Source organism: Phascolarctos cinereus, unplaced genomic scaffold (genome assembly GCF_003287225.1).
Source record: "Phascolarctos cinereus isolate Bilbo 61053 unplaced genomic scaffold, phaCin_HiC Scaffold_3;HRSCAF=262, whole genome shotgun sequence".
In the NCBI taxonomy this organism is placed as follows: Eukaryota; Metazoa; Chordata; class Mammalia; order Diprotodontia; family Phascolarctidae; genus Phascolarctos; species Phascolarctos cinereus.
In genome coordinates, this window is record NW_027555736.1 from 11,208,811 (window position 1) to 11,224,905 (window position 16,095).

Here is a 16,095-nt window from a genome sequence, read left to right on the forward strand (position 1 = left end):
CAGTCCCAGATTGTTTTCATGATTACTGCTTTGTAACATAGTTTGAAATGTGGGGTGTTTGGAGGATATGGGGCATTCAGGGAGGACTAGCATCTCTGGTGTGAGGGCTTGCTGAGTCCTTTTCAGGGCTGCTTATCCACATTTGGTATCCACTTCATTCACCCAACTCTCACCTGTGACTCCAAGAAGCTGTAGCATACTTGGTAGCCACACCCTGGTAAGTCTCTGCAGACTGGCTAGACCAGGTTGAGGGTAACTGATAGTCCTCAAACCTGTCAGTGAGTTTGAGGGGCATCTACCCCAAGTATTGAAGACTTTATTTGGTGGAATGGGTGGATGAGAACGATTTGTTCCAATGACTATGAAGGCAGCTGAAGTAGGCATTGTGGACTGCTTAGAGCTTGATCAGACACTGAAGACACCAAGATCATCCATTGCATCCTGGGCCATCCCCAGTTGTCTTGACTTTTGTCCTGTCACTGGACTTTGATGGTTCTGGAAGAGAGTGAGGCTGAAGATTTTGTGCAGCTCTGCCTCATTTAAATCCAATTCATGCACAAGTCAAGACATCACTTTGTGATGTCATTGGTCCTCTTTGAAATGAAGGATGAACAGCACAACAGCTGGAAATCTGATACTGCTAGGCTGCCTTCCTTCACATTTTCCCCTTGATTCCCTTGATATTCTTGACCTTTTGTTCTTCCAGATGAATTTTGTTATTATTTTTTCTAGCTCTATGAAATAATTCTTTGCTAGTTTGATTGGTATGGCACTGAATAAGTTCATTAACTTAGGTAGAATTGTCATTTTTATTATATTGGCTTGACCTACTCATGAGCAATTAATATTTCTCTAGTTGTTTAGATCTGTCTTTATTTGTGTGCAAAGCATTGTGTAATTGTGTTCATATAGTCCCTGGCTTTGTTTTGACAGGTAGACCCTCAAGTATTTCATATTGTCTGTAGTTATTTTAAATGGAATTCCTTTTCCTATCTCTTTCTGTTGGGTTTTGTTGGTAATATATAGACATGCTGATGATTTATATGGGCTTATTTTATATCCTGCAACTTTGCTAAAGTTGTTAATTATTTTAGCTAGTTTTTTCATTGATTCTCTAGAGTTCTGTAAGCACAACATATCATATATGAAGAGTGATACTTTTCTTCCCTTATTGCCTATTTTTATTCCTCCAATTTCCTTTTCTTGTCTTATTGCTACAGCTAGCATTTCTAGTACACTATCGAATAATAGTGGTGATAATGGACACCCTTGCTTTAACTTTGATATTACTGGGAAGGTTTCAACATTAGATAAGGCTTGCTCTTGATTTTAGATAGATACTACTTATCATGTCTGGGAAAGCTACATTTTATTCCTATTCTTTAGTGTTTGTAACATGAATGGATGTTGTCTTTTGTCAAGAGCTTTTTCTGCATCTATATAATCATGTGTTTTGTTTTGTTTTGGTTTTTTTTGTTATTGATATGGTCATTTATGCTTGCATTTTTCCTAATACTGAACCAGTCCTGCATTCCTGGTATAAATCCCAGCTGGTCATAGTATAATGATCTTCAAGCTGTTTTGCTATAATTTCCTTGCTGATATTTTATTTAAAATTTCTGCATCAATATTCATTAGGGAAATTGGTATATAGTGTATTTTCTCTGTTTTTAGTCTCCTGAATGTTGCTTTTTTTTCATGACTCTCGTTTTTGAACTTTGTAAAGACACAGTCTTGTTACCAAAAAAAATATAGAATGACTATGGATTGTCGTTTGAGCATCAGACTAGCAAAGTCTGGAGCGGCTCATCATCCAGTCAGTGGCAGTAACCAAGAGTAAAGCTACTATGGTCTAGTGGATAGAGTGCTGAACTTAACATCAAGAGAGGCCTGGGTTTGAATCTTGTCTTAGACATTTAGTAGTCCATGTGACTGTGGGCAAGTTACTTCCTTTCTCTGAGCCTCAGTTTCCCCATCTGTAGGACCATAGATTTAGAGATGGAAAGGATCTAAGAGTCTACCAAGTCACAGAGAAATGATGGTGTCGCATCATTTCCCTCCTAGGGCTGTGATGAGGATTTGTGAACTGTTAAATGGTGTAGTAATATGAAGTATAATGATCAGAGGAATGGAATGGCTAGCCAGGAAATCCTGGATCCTTGCCATCTGGGATAAAGAAGGAATGCCTTGCTAATGTGGACTGCTCTGACAGCCTGGCCACTGCTGACTGCGTCTGTGCTTTTTGCTTCCTCTCTGTAGATGGACCTGCCCAACTCAGTGACCGTTGAGTTGCAGAAGGGTGGGAAGGATGGGACTTGGTGATTCTCAAAGGGTCCGAGGGTACCTCAATGGCCAGTCCTGCTCCTGATGGGCAGCATCTCTCCTCTTTATGACTGTTCCCAAACTTAGCTCTGTGTGAGCATATGTAGTCTGTCTTCCAGGTCCCCGGCAGGTGGTGTTTCTGCAGCATGGTTTGCTTGCCGATTCAAGTAACTGGATCTCAAATCTGGACAGCAGCAGCCTAGCTTTCATCCTGGCTGATGCCGGTTATGACGTGTGGATGGGGAACAGCCGAGGAAATACCTGGTCCTGCAAACACATGACCCTCTCGGTCTTCCAGGATGAGTTCTGGGCTTTCAGGTAGGTTGGGGGTGAAGCAGTCCAGGGCAACTGTGTACTGGGCGCTGACCCTGGCACTGGAGGGGGATTCCTCCCTGAATGACCTCTCCAGGAATGCACATCTTTTACCTCACATGGTGCACGCACATGGACTGATGACAACAGCTGAGGTTTCTCTGGTACATTTTATATTTAAGGCAGCATATGAGGCATGTGGCAGATAGCATGTACAATTTGGCATTAGGAGAGGCATGGTTTTGAATCCTGCTAAAACATTCTCAGCTCTGTGACCTTGAACATGTCACTCTACCTCTGGGCCTCAGTTTCCCCATCTGTAAAGCAAGAATGTTAATACCTGTTGATCCTGCTGTATAGGAGTGTTGAGAGGCTCCATTGAAACAATGTCTACACAGAACAATAACTGTCACCTATAACCAGTAGAATGTAAGCCCCTTGAGGGCAGAGGATGTTTTCTTTAAGCAGTTGGTGGTACCATGGAAAAAGTGTCAAACTTGGAGACTGGAAGACCTGAGGTCAAATCCTCCCTTATTCACTTAATAGCTGTGTGACCTTGGGCAAGTCACTTAACCCCTGTTTGCCTGAGTTTCCTCATATGTAAAATGGGGATAACAACTATATTTATCTTTCCAGGGTTGTTGTGAGAATCAAATGAGAAAATATTTGCAAAGCGCTTAGCACAATGCCTGGCACATAGTAAGTGCTTTATAAGTGTTAGCTGTTATTCAAGTGTTTTTCACACCCTAAAAGCTGTTATTATTACTATTACTACTACTACTATTATTATTTGTTGTTGTAGTGGTGGTGGTAGTAATAGCAGTGACAGCCCTAGTTGCTGGCATGGTTTCCAGTGGTACAGAACAGACACTTACCTATAAGTTAAGGACCCTGGGCTTAGAGTCAGGACCTGCTTCACCTCTAGCTCCTCTGAGCTGGGTGATCCTGACTCCATTTCACTTAACCTCTGTGTGCCTCAGTTTCCTTCTCTGAACAGTGAGGGAGCTGGACTTGATGACCCATGGGGGTCCTCCCAGCTCTTGCTCCTACTGTCTCCTCCAGGAGATGCAGGGACTGGCTGGGATTTCTTTTGGGACCTTCTCTTTTTACTTTGCAGCTTTGATGAGATGGCAAAACATGACCTCCCTGCTGTCATCGACTTTATCCTGAACAAGACTGGGCAAGAGCAAGTGTATTATGTCGGCCATTCCCAAGGCACCACCATGGGTAGGTCAAGAGGAGTCCATGCTTCTGGGTTCTCAATGGCAGTCTGTGTAATGAGAACTCCAGTCTGAGGATATCCTTCTCTGACGGCCGCTGTGCTCAACGTCGGCCCTGCTGTGTGTGCATGTGCACATGTGTGCATGCATGTGTGTAGGAAAGAAAAGCTCGTGCCAGACAGTGTTAGTGGTCAAGAGGAGCAAGATCAGGTAACGGGGGGCTCCGATGCGCAAATAGGTGATCCTCTTATGTCATGAGGAGTTGGGGAAGGGCTTCCTCACTGGGTGGAGAACACATTAGATAGCTCCTAAGATCTCTTTCAAGTGTCCCATTCTGACTTTCTCTTTGAATATAATATAAAAAATTTTACAAAAATTAGCACGCATTTCTATAGCTCTTTAAGATTTGCAAAGCACTTTCCACATATTAGCTCATTTGATCCTCCAACATCCCCATTTTACAGATGAAGAAACTGAGTCTCAGAGATTAAGTGACTTGTCCAGTGACCTCAGACAGCCAATGAAGCTCAGTAGGCAGGGCCATTTCTCTCTCCAAACTTTATGGCTTAATTCCCCTACTCTTAAGTGGAGACAGGGTGGAGTGGGAAAGAGAGCTTTCCTTGGAATCAAGCATGAGTGAGGTCCAAACCTGGGTAGGAGGGATGGGTGTCCTAGGCTTAGATTTTAAGGGGTGGAGCCCTTGACTATTGACTTATGGGCAATTCCAGGGTTTCCCAGGAAGGAAGGGCTGAGTGGGGGCCAGGAGGCCCCATCCAGGTTTGGTTTGCTTGACTCTGCAGCCTCAGCTCAGGCTTTGGGGCTGGAGTGGCCCTGGAGGGTCCTGGATTCCTTCCAGCTGATCTTGAAGCAGCTTTGAGAACATGCACTTGACAAGTCCTTGAGGCTCTGTCGAGCCTGAATCCATGCCTTGGGTCAATAGCAGACATGGGGCCCGGCTTGGAGAGTCCTGTCAGCCCTGGAGCCCAGAAGCACTGTTGGAGGGCTGCCTTCCAAGGGGCTGGGGAGGTCACACCGGGTGGGTCAATGCAGCCTCTTCCCTTGGGGGGTCACTGGCGTGTAGAGGCTCACTGAGCAGCGGCTTGACATCCTGTTTTGTGTCCTCTCCTCCCCCAGCCTTCATCGCCTTCTCAAGTTTGCCTCAGCTGGCCAAGAAGATCAAGATGTTTTTTGCCCTGGCTCCAGTAGCCACTGTCAAGTTCAGCAACAGCCCCATGGCCAAGCTGGGGATTTTCCCAGATTTGTTATTCAAGGTAGGGATCCTGGTTGCAGCTCGAAGGCCCATCGACTGGGACCTCCTGGGCCAGTGAGCCCCATTTTACAGAGGAAGAAACAGCCACAGAGGGGAAGTGCCTTGGGATCACTTTGGAGGCCAGCTAGGGCACAGTCTGGTTTTGTCTTGTTTTTCAGTTGTGAAATGTCCTTTCCCAAAGGGCAGGATTGCTGCAGGGGCCTGCTGTCCAGATTAGAGTTAAGAACTGTGCATGTTTTCCTGCCCCTAGTTCTGGGGATAATGGGGCCACAGGTTCCTCTCTGTGTTCTGTGAAACTAAAAGGGAAGCCTCTATTCTAATGATGATGTTCAGTTGTAGCTGACTCTTTGTGGCCCCAGTTGAGGTTTTCTAGGCAAAGGTCCTGGAGCGGGAGCTGGCAGGGGTCCCTGGGGTTGAATCCCCCTCTCTATGGCCTTTCAGCTTCTGCCTGAGGCACCCCTGGGGGGCTCTGAGGCTGCCCCACCTCCCTCTCTTTGGCAAAGCCCTGATTGTTAGAAAGCTTTTCTTGACATTGAGACAGATTCGTGGCAGCTCCTGGCCCTGGTTCCTGATTCTAGTCCTTCTCAATCATGACAGCCCACCCCATGTGCCCCCAAGGTCTTCTCTCTTCTCCAGGCTATCTGGGCCTGCTCTCTGGCTCCCGCTGAGTCTCTGTCAGCTGCCATAAGCTGCTGAGCCTGGGGCTACGTTTGTGTCCCGAAGGCCACTTCCTGCTCCTGGCCAGGGGGGTCCATGTAGCCCCTCTAGCAGGTGTTAGGGGCTTCTTTGCACACCTCAGCCTTGTATGGAACAATCAGTAAGTATCATTGCCTTTTACATAAAGTGAAAAGCACTTTACAGGTCTGATCGGTGTGATCCTTGAAACAATCCTCTGAGGAAGGAAGGTGTTAAGATGGTCCTCGGTCTCCCAGGAAGCACAAAGCTAGCATGTGTCTGAAGTGGGATGCGAGCCCAGATCCCTGTGTCTTTAGGAGCAGCAAGCATTCTGTGCACACAGCCACGTTTCCTCCCGTGGAAGCGGTGAGGGTGCTGGTGTGTGCCTGTGAACGCTCACGGCTCCAGAAGCTTTCTTTTCTTTGGCTGTTGCTCGCGCTCCAGTTTTTCTTCATCTCCTTAGCACGATGCAGAGAAGACCAATACAAAAAGAGGGAAAGGCGTGATCATGCTCATAGTGTTCAAAGATTTGAGGGCCTGTCATCTGGAGGGGGTGGCCAGCTTAGCCTGCGTCCCAGGGTGGGAGCATCCAGGAGCAGAGATTAGAGAGAGAGGCAGGTTTTAGCTTAGAGCGGACGCAGCATGGCTGAGCGCTTGCAGTTCTGGCCTTGAAGCCTGGAAGAGCTGGGTTCACTTGGTAGCTGTGTGATCCTGAGTGAGCCTTGATCATTTCTAAGGTCCTTTCCAGCTGGAAATCTGTGACCCTTCGTGCCGGGCTCTGTGGACTAAGTAGTCGTATCACAACCCTCTCCTGTCCTCCTCCCCTGGCTTTGCCCCTCCCTAGTTATGGCTTTGATGATTAAAGCTGCTCAGAGGAGTGAGCTCTCTGAGCAGGATTCTGACATAATTAGCACAAAGAGGGTCAGCTTGGTGGAGGGGAAAGAACAGTGAATTTGGAGTTTTAGGATGTGATTTTGAATTCTGCTGCTGCCTCTTAGACAGATCTCTCCCCCTCTCTGGGCCTCAGTTTCCTCCTTAAGAAAATGGAGGGGTGGGACTTAACAGCCTCTGGGGTCCCTGCCTACTGCTGACCTGTGAGCCAAAGGGCCTTTGACCACACTGGGGACCCTCTGAAACGGGCTGCCTGGTTTTCTGTTTCTGTGCAGGACATATTTGGAATGAAGCAATTTCTCCCCGAAAATCAGATTTTGAAGTGGCTGGGGACCCATGTATGCACCCACATGATTCTGAAGGAGCTCTGTGGGAACCTCCTCTTTGTCCTCTGCGGCTTCAATGAGCGCAACCTGAACATGGTATTTAAACTCCAGGAACTGGCCTTTAATGAATGTTTACTAGCGCCTTCTCTTCTCCTGTGTCTGGGTCCCTCCCTCCCTTCCTCCCTCACTTCCTCCCTCACTTCCTTCCTTCCTTCCTTCCTTCCTTCCTTCCTTCCTTCCTTCCTTCCTTCCTTCCTTCCTTCCTTCCTTCCTTCCTTCCTTCCCCCTTCTCTTCCTCTTTTTCCCATCTCTTTTTCCTTTCCTTCCCTCCTTCCCCTTTTCATTCCTTAATGTATGCCTTTTTTTTCTTTTTTTGGACAAAGCTTGCCTCTGTCTTCATGTTTTAAAGTCCACAATTCCCCCCCCCCCCGCCCCATAAGTCAAACAGCCAATAATCTAGTTCATAAGCTAGGTGTGGGCGTATCAGTAGCCTGCCTCTCCTCTCTGTCCTGGCTGTTGCAGCCAGCCTAGGACAGTCATAGGGTGGGTGTTGGGAGTTGGGGGTGGAAGGAGGGGAAAGGCCTTGGTCCCTTTAAATGGATGATTCTAGTGTGTTGACTCAGAGCTGATTGCTTTCTGCCTTTAACATCACATTAGCTGGGCTCAATGTCACAGAGCAAATGTGGGAGGAGGAGGGGGTGGGCTGGTGGCAGAAGGGCTGGGCCCAGGACCTGGCTTCCAAGCCCAGATCTGCCCTGTAGGATCCTCACAGATCATCTAGTCCATCCTTCTGAAGCCTGCCCAAGCTGATGAAGAGTGGAGCAAAGATTGTCACTCAGGTCCTCTGGATCTGATGCTCCCCATTAGAGCATCTTCACTCCTTGGGCAAGTCACTTTCCTTGTAGGATCTGTTTCCTCATTGCAAAATGAAAGGCTTTGGGGCCAGGAGATCCTGGGTAATCCTGGGCTCTGCCACCAGCTGCTGGTGAGCCCTGGATGCTCCAGAGTCTGGGCTTGGGTGGTTGCCACCTTTTCTGAGCAGGGACCCTGCAGCTTTGGAAGCTGCCCCCCCCCCTGCCCATGGCTCTGGGCTCATCCTCTCCTTTCTTTGTGTTGCAGTCTCGAGTGGACGTGTACAGCTCGCACAATCCTGCCGGGACGTCTGTGCAGAACATGTTACACTGGAGTCAGGTAGGGCCATGTGGAGGGGCTTGCTGCCTCACATGGGTGGGAGGTACCAGGTTCCGTGGATACAGTCTTTTTTTTTTCTTTAAGCCAAGGTGGCAAAGTTTATTGTTACACTTTTCAGCGGGCAAGGATTCTTAAAGGATCCTGCAACCTTAGAGAGGTACAGGTAAAGTTTATATAGGATAAAATGAAATAAAACATGTGTCAAATATGCCAACTAGGTGATTCAGGGTGGGATTAGGGAGTGGTTAAGGAGTGGTCAGTTCTCAATTGAAACTCAAGATAAGAAAAATCCCACTATTCAAGAGAGCATCTGGTCCCAGACATCCTGGGCCCAGTGATAACAAACAGGAAGAATACTGATCAGCTCCATCAGCTCCTGGAATTTGCTGACACAGGAAGGGGTGTTTTTAGTTCACTCAGAGAGAAAAAGATTAATTTAGGTTTTTGGCCCTTATTGGGGCTCAACTGATCTTAAATGATTATCAAGGGACAGTGTTTCTGAGGCTAGGGAGAAATTGGGGTCCGAGTACAAGCACCCAAGCATAAGCACCCAAGCACCCCAACATCCCCCCCTTAAACAGATGGGACCCCAAAATCTTTTGGGGTTAGGGACGATGGTCTCAGCTTCTGAAACTGCTTCCTGCTGGGTTTGGGCATAAAGCCGTCCCTGCCTCCTGGGGTCCCTCTGGTCAAGGAGTCGGTTCTCTAGCCAGTGTCTGGAACTTGGCCGATGCCAGGTCCATTAGGGGTATAGATGGGGCCTGTTTGTAAAAGGTGCTGAGCATGGATGCTCCATGGATCAGTACGATTACATGTTAATATTACAGGTAAGAGAGAAGCTTTCAAAAGATCAACAAAAGTGTTATAGCTTCAAGGGGAGGCTGTAACATTGTGTGTCAACTGAGGAGAGAAGGTTAAATAAGAAATACCTACTAGGAGAGTGGCAGGAGGAATTTGGTCATAGGTGCAAGTAGGGAGTGTTCCCTCAGAACAGGTGGTACGGCTGGCAGACGTAAAGTACTGGGGACACATCACTGCAGGCATCATTACAGGTGGTGCAAGTCAAGAGACCAGCAGAAACATTTACAATCCCTCCCCTGGCAAGGGCCTTTACCTGTATAGTGGCCATAGAACTTGTCTCCCAAGCAAGGGAATAATTCCCTGTTGAAAAACAGGATGTTGAGATAGAAAAATTTTCCCATAAAGGAGTGGCCAGTACAAAAGGGGTGGCAAAGACGTCTGAGGTGGTTGCATTGGGGAGGGGGTCTCTTGCAAAAACTGCCTTAGACAAAAGAGGTTCCTAACTTTAACCTCACAACTGAATAGATACACAATCTTGTCCCACAAGCTTGTTTATCCTTCTCTAATTATACTTCAGAAATTGAATCTTACATATGATAAATTCAAACACTGATTTTATACTTAGGCCATGGGATGACTACAAATTCAGATCAAAACAGCAAGATCTCACATACTTATATTGTGCTGATATCTTTTACTGACCACTTGCTCTGATCAGAGAAATCTACTATAAAAGGAAAAGACAGGGACATGTGACATCCAAATATGACAGGACCGAGTATCCTCAGCTCTGTTTGAATTCAGATAACAGTCACAGTTCTCCAATCATGCCGTATCAATTCCACATCACAGCCAGACTCAGGAATAGTCAGGCGGGACACATTCCTTCTCAAAGGAACACAATGGGGAAACTGAGCCAGGAGGATCCCATCCTAGATTGAGGCTAAGATTGTCCGCACAGCTTTTTCCCGGATGCAGACATCCACCTGTTCTGAGTAGCTTGTGGCATTTCTGATACCGATTTAATGCAGACAATTATACCCAAATTCAAACTCAAAACAAAATTAGTTATAGTCCCAAGAACCTTTTACCCCAAACAGCAAGTTTCACTAATCACAGCTTAAAGCCAGATACAGTTAATTTGACTCCCATAGAGTTGCAATAAGCAATATTTACCAGGACTCACATACGTAAGAGATTTCACTTAACGTCTTTCTTTCTCAAATTTGAACTTGTCCTGGTATAAAAGCCAATCATTAGAAATCATTTCTATCTACTGTACATAAACTTGCAACTTCTCAGCAAGCCAAGTTCATTGTTTAGGAAGCAGATGACATTGCCCACATAGATTTTTTCCAGGGACTGGGGCAAGTTTGCAAAATAAGGGGAATTGCCTTATACCCCAGGGAGGGGCTAATCCTGGTGTCCCTGCCTGCCGACTTCTTTATCCCAAGGAGGACTGTTTTGAATAGGCAGAACTGATCTGGATAAGGCTTTTACCCAATCCCCACCTTTTCACACAGTAATCAATTAACAATTCTAGGTTTTAACATTAAAACAGTAACTTCAAATAACTTAGTTAACAATCTTATAACTTTCATAAGTGATAGTCAAATTGTTTCAGCTGTAAGCCCTCCTTTAATTACAGGTAAAGGTAAAAATGCTCAGTGTACTAAATGACAGTTATAAAACATTATAGGACGGGGTTAGCAGGGCTGACAAAGTAATATAGCTGGTTTTACAGTTTTCCCACTGTAGTTTCTCTAAGTTCCCATGGATACAGTCTTGAGGCTGGAGTCAGGGAGTCTTTGGCCACATCACTGCCTGTCTCTGTGCCTCAGTTTCCTCCTCTCTAGAGTGAAGGACTTAGACAAGGAGATCTCACCAGCTCTAAGCTCTCTCCCCTCCCATCCCCCCCACTTATCCTCTCTCTCTTTATGAGGCTTCTGGCCAAATGCCAGCAGCTTCACCCACATTCTTCCTGTGAAGTGGTGAATCACTCACCTCTTCCTGGCTCCAAGCTGCTTCATAAGTAATAAAGAAGTGATTCCAGGCCCCAAGCAAGGGCTCTGCCATTTCTGCGTTGAAGATCAAACATCAGCTCTTGGGGCAGTGGGGTTTGGAGTTGGGGGCCTGGGTTCGAATTTTGCCTCTGCTGCCCTGACTACATGTGTTTGACCTTGGGCAAGTGGGTTAATGTCTCAAGGCCTTCTGGGCCCAGATCTCCTGGTCATGTGACTCTTGGGTCTGCCTTTGGATTGTATGTAGCATGGTGACTTCAGAAGGGGCCTTTAATAAATGTTTAAGAGGTGGAAGATGGGAGCTACAGTAAAAATACTGGATTTGGGAGTAGAGGACCTGGATTCAAATAGTTTCTGCTGCTTACTACCTGTGAACTCTTGGGCAAGGCACTTCTTTGCTCTGTGCCTTGGTTTCCCCCCCTGTAAAATGAAGAAGTTGGACCCCTCCTGCCAGCTCCAGTGCTATCAGCCATGAGGAATTTAATTAACTCAATAGTAGTGCCTGGTCTCCCTCTTCAAATAATCATGTATGTACTTACCTGTATATATGTGATATTTTCTAGGAGAAGGAAAATCCTTGGAGAGTAGGAACTGGTTTTTCTTCATTTTGTTTATATCCCTCCTACCTAGCCCTACTTGTGGCTTCTACACAGTAGGTGCTTAATAAATGCTTATTGGATTAGATCAGAGGGGCAGTGAAGCCTAGTGGAAAGAGTGCTGGATTTGGCCTTGGGAAACTTGCATTGAATCCCAGCCTTATGACTTAGCCTGTGTGGGTGACTGGGGGCAGGCCCCACTTGAAAAATAGGAACAGTAATAAAATGGGCCCTTGCTCCTGCCTCCCTTACCACATGTTGTGGGGAAAGGGCTTTGCCAAGGTTAGAGCCCTCTCGCTGGCGTGATGCTCTTTGTCCTAGACTTTGTCATTGGAAGTTGAGGCTCTTCTGTGGTGGACTCCCCCAGTCTCTGTGGCAAAGTGACCACGGTCTTGTCTGTGTCCAGTCATCAGTGATACCTGACCCGACCTGACCTTGGACAGTCCTGGCATATGGGGAATGTTGAAGAACCACATTAAACTTGGCTTTTTTTTTCTCAAATGATAATGACTTACATTTTCCATAGGGTTTTCAGCTTCACCCTGTGAACTAGCTGGTCCAAGTACTTAGAGAGGTAAAAACAGCCTCAGACGGTGCAACTGAGGTCAATCCCCCAGGGGGCTTGACCCCAGAGCCATCCCTGGGGCCCCCAGCTGTGATTCTGGGCTGACTTTGCCTATGGCCAAGGTTAGATGGTGTCCCCAGGGCAAGCCTTGCTGAGCTCCTGGGGCTTAGGCTGTTCAGGCAGAATTTCTAGAAAGTCGCTCATTTGGAACACACAAAGGGATCTGGGTCCTAGTGATTTATGGGAGTTATACTGTTTGACTAAAGAAAAATACACAGGTCTCATTGCAAATAGGAAAAGAACTGGGGTATTTACTTCCCATGAAATACTGTGAGCCATCTTCTCCGTAGAGCACAGATAATAAAGCACACTTTCCTTTGCTTGGTAAAGAGGTAGGGGGCCAGGAGTGCAGAACGTTTCCCACACTGACAGAAGTGCCACCGGGAAAGCGTCCCATTGTTACTCTTTGTTACAAGGGAAGGTTGTATGTGGGTGGAGCATCAGGAAATGGAAAAAGAGAAAGAAATGTTGCAGTGCGGTCAACAAACATTTATGAAATGATTATTATACGCCAGGCTCTATGCTAAGCAGTTGGAGTAAAAAGCAAGTCAGTCCCTGCCCTCGAGGAGCTTACATTCTATTGGAGAAGACAACCCCTTAAAAGAGATGAAAATCAGGGAGGAAGGGAGGAAATATCTGACAGAGGAGGCCAGGTGCAGAAAAGTGTGCAGGGAGGCTGGGAGAGGAATGGACAAGTGAACATGGCTGGCCTGGGCAATTCCTGAAAATGGAGGCTCAGCTGACTGATCAGAGGAGGGGGCTGCAGGGCAATGGCGGGAGGGGCCCCAGAGGCCGTCTGGTCCAGTTGGATGCAAGCTCCTGGAAGGCAGGCCCTGTTTCACTTTTGCCTTTGTATTACCAGGGCCCGGCACATAGTAGGTGTTTGATAAATGCTTGTTGATTGCTAAGGCACGTGTGCTGTGTTGCTGTATTAGCTTCCAATGCATCAGTGAACTCTTCCTAACCTTCTGTCTTAAATTCCGAATGTTCAGGCTGTCAGGTCCGGGGAGTTTAGAGCCTATGACTGGGGAAACCGGGATAAGAATTACTTTCACTATAACCAGGTAAGGATGCTGGAGCTGAGATGACCCTGGAGGTTCCTCAGTGGGTGGGGAGGATGGGTGGCTATCTGGGATAGTAGTAGGAAGTGGTTGGATGCAGTTGGAGGCTTCTTTCCTTTGCTCATCGCATCCACGGCTGGACGTGCCAGCTAAGGCTCCCCTTCCTTTCTGTCCTCTCCGCGTGGCCCCCCAACAGACCGTGGTGGGGGATGACCTTTGTAGCTCAACGCCATCCTTCCATGCTGGGCTTGGGTTCCTCCAGTGGCTCTGAAATGAAGCCAGCAGGCCCCAATTTTTAATTGAAACTCCTCCATCCCTTTTGACCGAATTCAATTTAAGACACGTGATTCTTGTTTTACTGTAGCTTTTAAAAAAAACGGTGACTTAAAAATGGGTTTTCCTTGGCCTTTTTTTCTTCCCAGACTGAGCCTCCTCTCTATCCAATCAAGGACATGCTGGTCCCAACAGCCGTTTGGAGCGGGAGCCGAGACACTCTGGCAGACACCAAGGACATGGGCCTCTTACTGACTCAGATCACCAACCTCGTGTACCACAAGAACATTCCGGAGTGGGAACACCTGGACTTCATCTGGGGCATCGATGCCCCGGTGAGACTCTATAGTGAGATCCTCGACCTGATGAAGAAGTATGAATGAAGCCTCCCAGTGCAGTCTCAGCTCAGACCATTGGCTCAGGGCCATGGCAATCATTTTGCTGGTTTCTCTGGTCAGTTTGCACTTTCCCAAAGCTTTTTGTACAATAAGGTGGGGGACCCATTCTGACCCTGGCCTACTACACACCACTTGTCCGCATTGCCTTTCAGCCTACTGGGGTGTGGCAAGACACTGTCTTAGGAAAGATGGCCTTCTTCAGATCTCTCAGAGTCCTAGAACTTGAGATCCAGAAGAGGTATTAGAGCTCGTGGAGTCTGACTTTCCCCCATTTTAAAGATGGAGAAGCTGAGGCTCAGAGATGAAACCATCAAGTCAAAGCTCTTTGGGCATTTTTAAACCCTCACAGATTGGGGTGAAGATTCTTCAGCCCCCACACCTGTGTTGTTTATTTGGGGACAGTTTATAGACAGTCCCCAGGGGACAAATTCTGCTAGAGCCTGAAACCTCTAAACTCTCATGTTTCTTGATGAATGCCTTATGGCAATAAGGCCACTCTCACACTGGAGAAACTTAGGAGCCAAAAGCCACATTTTGTTTTCCCTTATGTTTGTAAGGTGGGGTAGTGGTCGCCTGACACTGAGCCTCAGAGATACCTCTTTGCAGCCCTTTGCTCCTTGCTTTGCTTGCCAAGCCAAACAGAACAGGGCTTGTCCCCTTTCAGTGGGAGGGCCTTCAAAGCTTAGAAACAGCTCCTATTTCCTCACCACTCTCCTAAACCGCCCCTCCCTCCAGTCCCCCAGGCTCCCAAGTCTTTTCTTTATCAAGTTAAAAATCCTCAGCTCTTTCTTTCTTTCTTTCTTTCTTTCTTTCTTTCTTTCTTTCTTTCTTTCTTTCTATCCCCAGCTCTTTCAAGAGAGACAGCATGACCTACTGGGCGCAGTGCTGGACTCTGAGTCCTTAAGACCTGGGTTCCTATCCCACTATTGGTTCTTACTAGTTGTGTGACCTTGGGCCGATCACTTAACCTCTCTCTAAGTCAGTAGACCTATAGACAGACCTCTGATCTTTATTAGCTATGTGATGTAAGGCAGGTCACTTAACCGCAGAATCTCAGTTTCCTCATCTCTAAAATTAGGGGAATGACCTTGAAGGCCAGTTTACATTTTTAAATCTGTGGGCCTTTTTGGTTTGGTTCCTGCCTTTTAAACAAGCAAATGGATGGAATGGTAGTGACCTCTCCACTAGGGGGAGTGTTTCTGGCCATAGGCATTTTTGATACCATGGTTGGCAGATGCCAGAAATACTTCCTAGACAAGTGATCTAGTGTCTGAGTAACCTGGAGTGGTCTTGGGGTAACGTAAAACTTACTTGATTAGTTTGAGGACTGAGACCACTGGACTGTCTGTGCCTAAAACCCCGGGGCTCTCTGCTGGTCCAGGGGCCCCGGATGCTGTGAACGAGGTGCCCACATTTCATTGCTTTGGTGAAATCCTGAGCAACATTCACCCCTTCCTCATTCCCCTGCCAGCTCCCCAAGAAGGGACCCCCTCCTGATGTCTTGGAACTCGGTGCAGCTTGGAAGCAGCCACTGCTGGCTTTAGCTTTCCTTTTCCTTTTAAAATGACTGTGGGAATCTGTCAGGGAGTGCTAGCCTTTGGATATTTTTATTTCAGCTGTATGGATGATTTTCTTGCTTCTGATTTACAAACATTTGTGTGTATGTGTGTTATGGATAACCAGGGCATGGGGGCTTTGATACTCCTGACATAATTTCCTCCTTGAATTATAGACTAAACTAGAATTTAGGGATACTAGGTTATGATGAAAGTTGGGAGGATGCCCACATGTTCAAAGGTTATTTTATTACTGGCATGTTGGAATTGAAAAAAGATGTGTCCAATAAAACTGGATGATCTACACAGTAATACAGAAGTTGTCTTTTTTTGGGGGTGGGGTGGGAAGGGGAATATTCATTCACAAACTCTGCTTTCTCTAGTTTCTCTTTGGCTTCTGCACCCTTCTTTCTGTGTCTGGAAAGTATTCATGTCCAGCATTGGGAGTACATGTGAGAAGCAGATGTTCTTAGAAAAGAAGAGATTGGGGTTTCAATGGACAGCAAGCTCAGCATGAATGAGCTGGGTGCTAGGACTGTGATCTTAGACTGCTTTGA

General features: G+C 46.8%; 1 protein-coding gene across 1 annotated transcript in view; it reads left to right on the forward strand.

The window, feature by feature from the left end:
- The window catches only part of LOC110198964 (lysosomal acid lipase/cholesteryl ester hydrolase), a 38,774-nt gene extending 22,924 nt beyond the window's left edge, over positions 1-15,850 (forward strand). Inside the window, exons 4-10 of the mRNA XM_020973617.2 lie at positions 2,442-2,640; positions 3,752-3,861; positions 4,989-5,125; positions 6,966-7,112; positions 8,136-8,207; positions 13,243-13,314; positions 13,734-15,850. Coding sequence (XP_020829276.1) covers positions 2,442-2,640; positions 3,752-3,861; positions 4,989-5,125; positions 6,966-7,112; positions 8,136-8,207; positions 13,243-13,314; positions 13,734-13,967 — 971 coding nt within the window. The 3' untranslated portion in view covers positions 13,968-15,850. The remainder of the gene's footprint in view (positions 1-2,441; positions 2,641-3,751; positions 3,862-4,988; positions 5,126-6,965; positions 7,113-8,135; positions 8,208-13,242; positions 13,315-13,733) is intronic.
- The last annotated feature ends 245 nt before the right edge of the window (positions 15,851-16,095 follow it).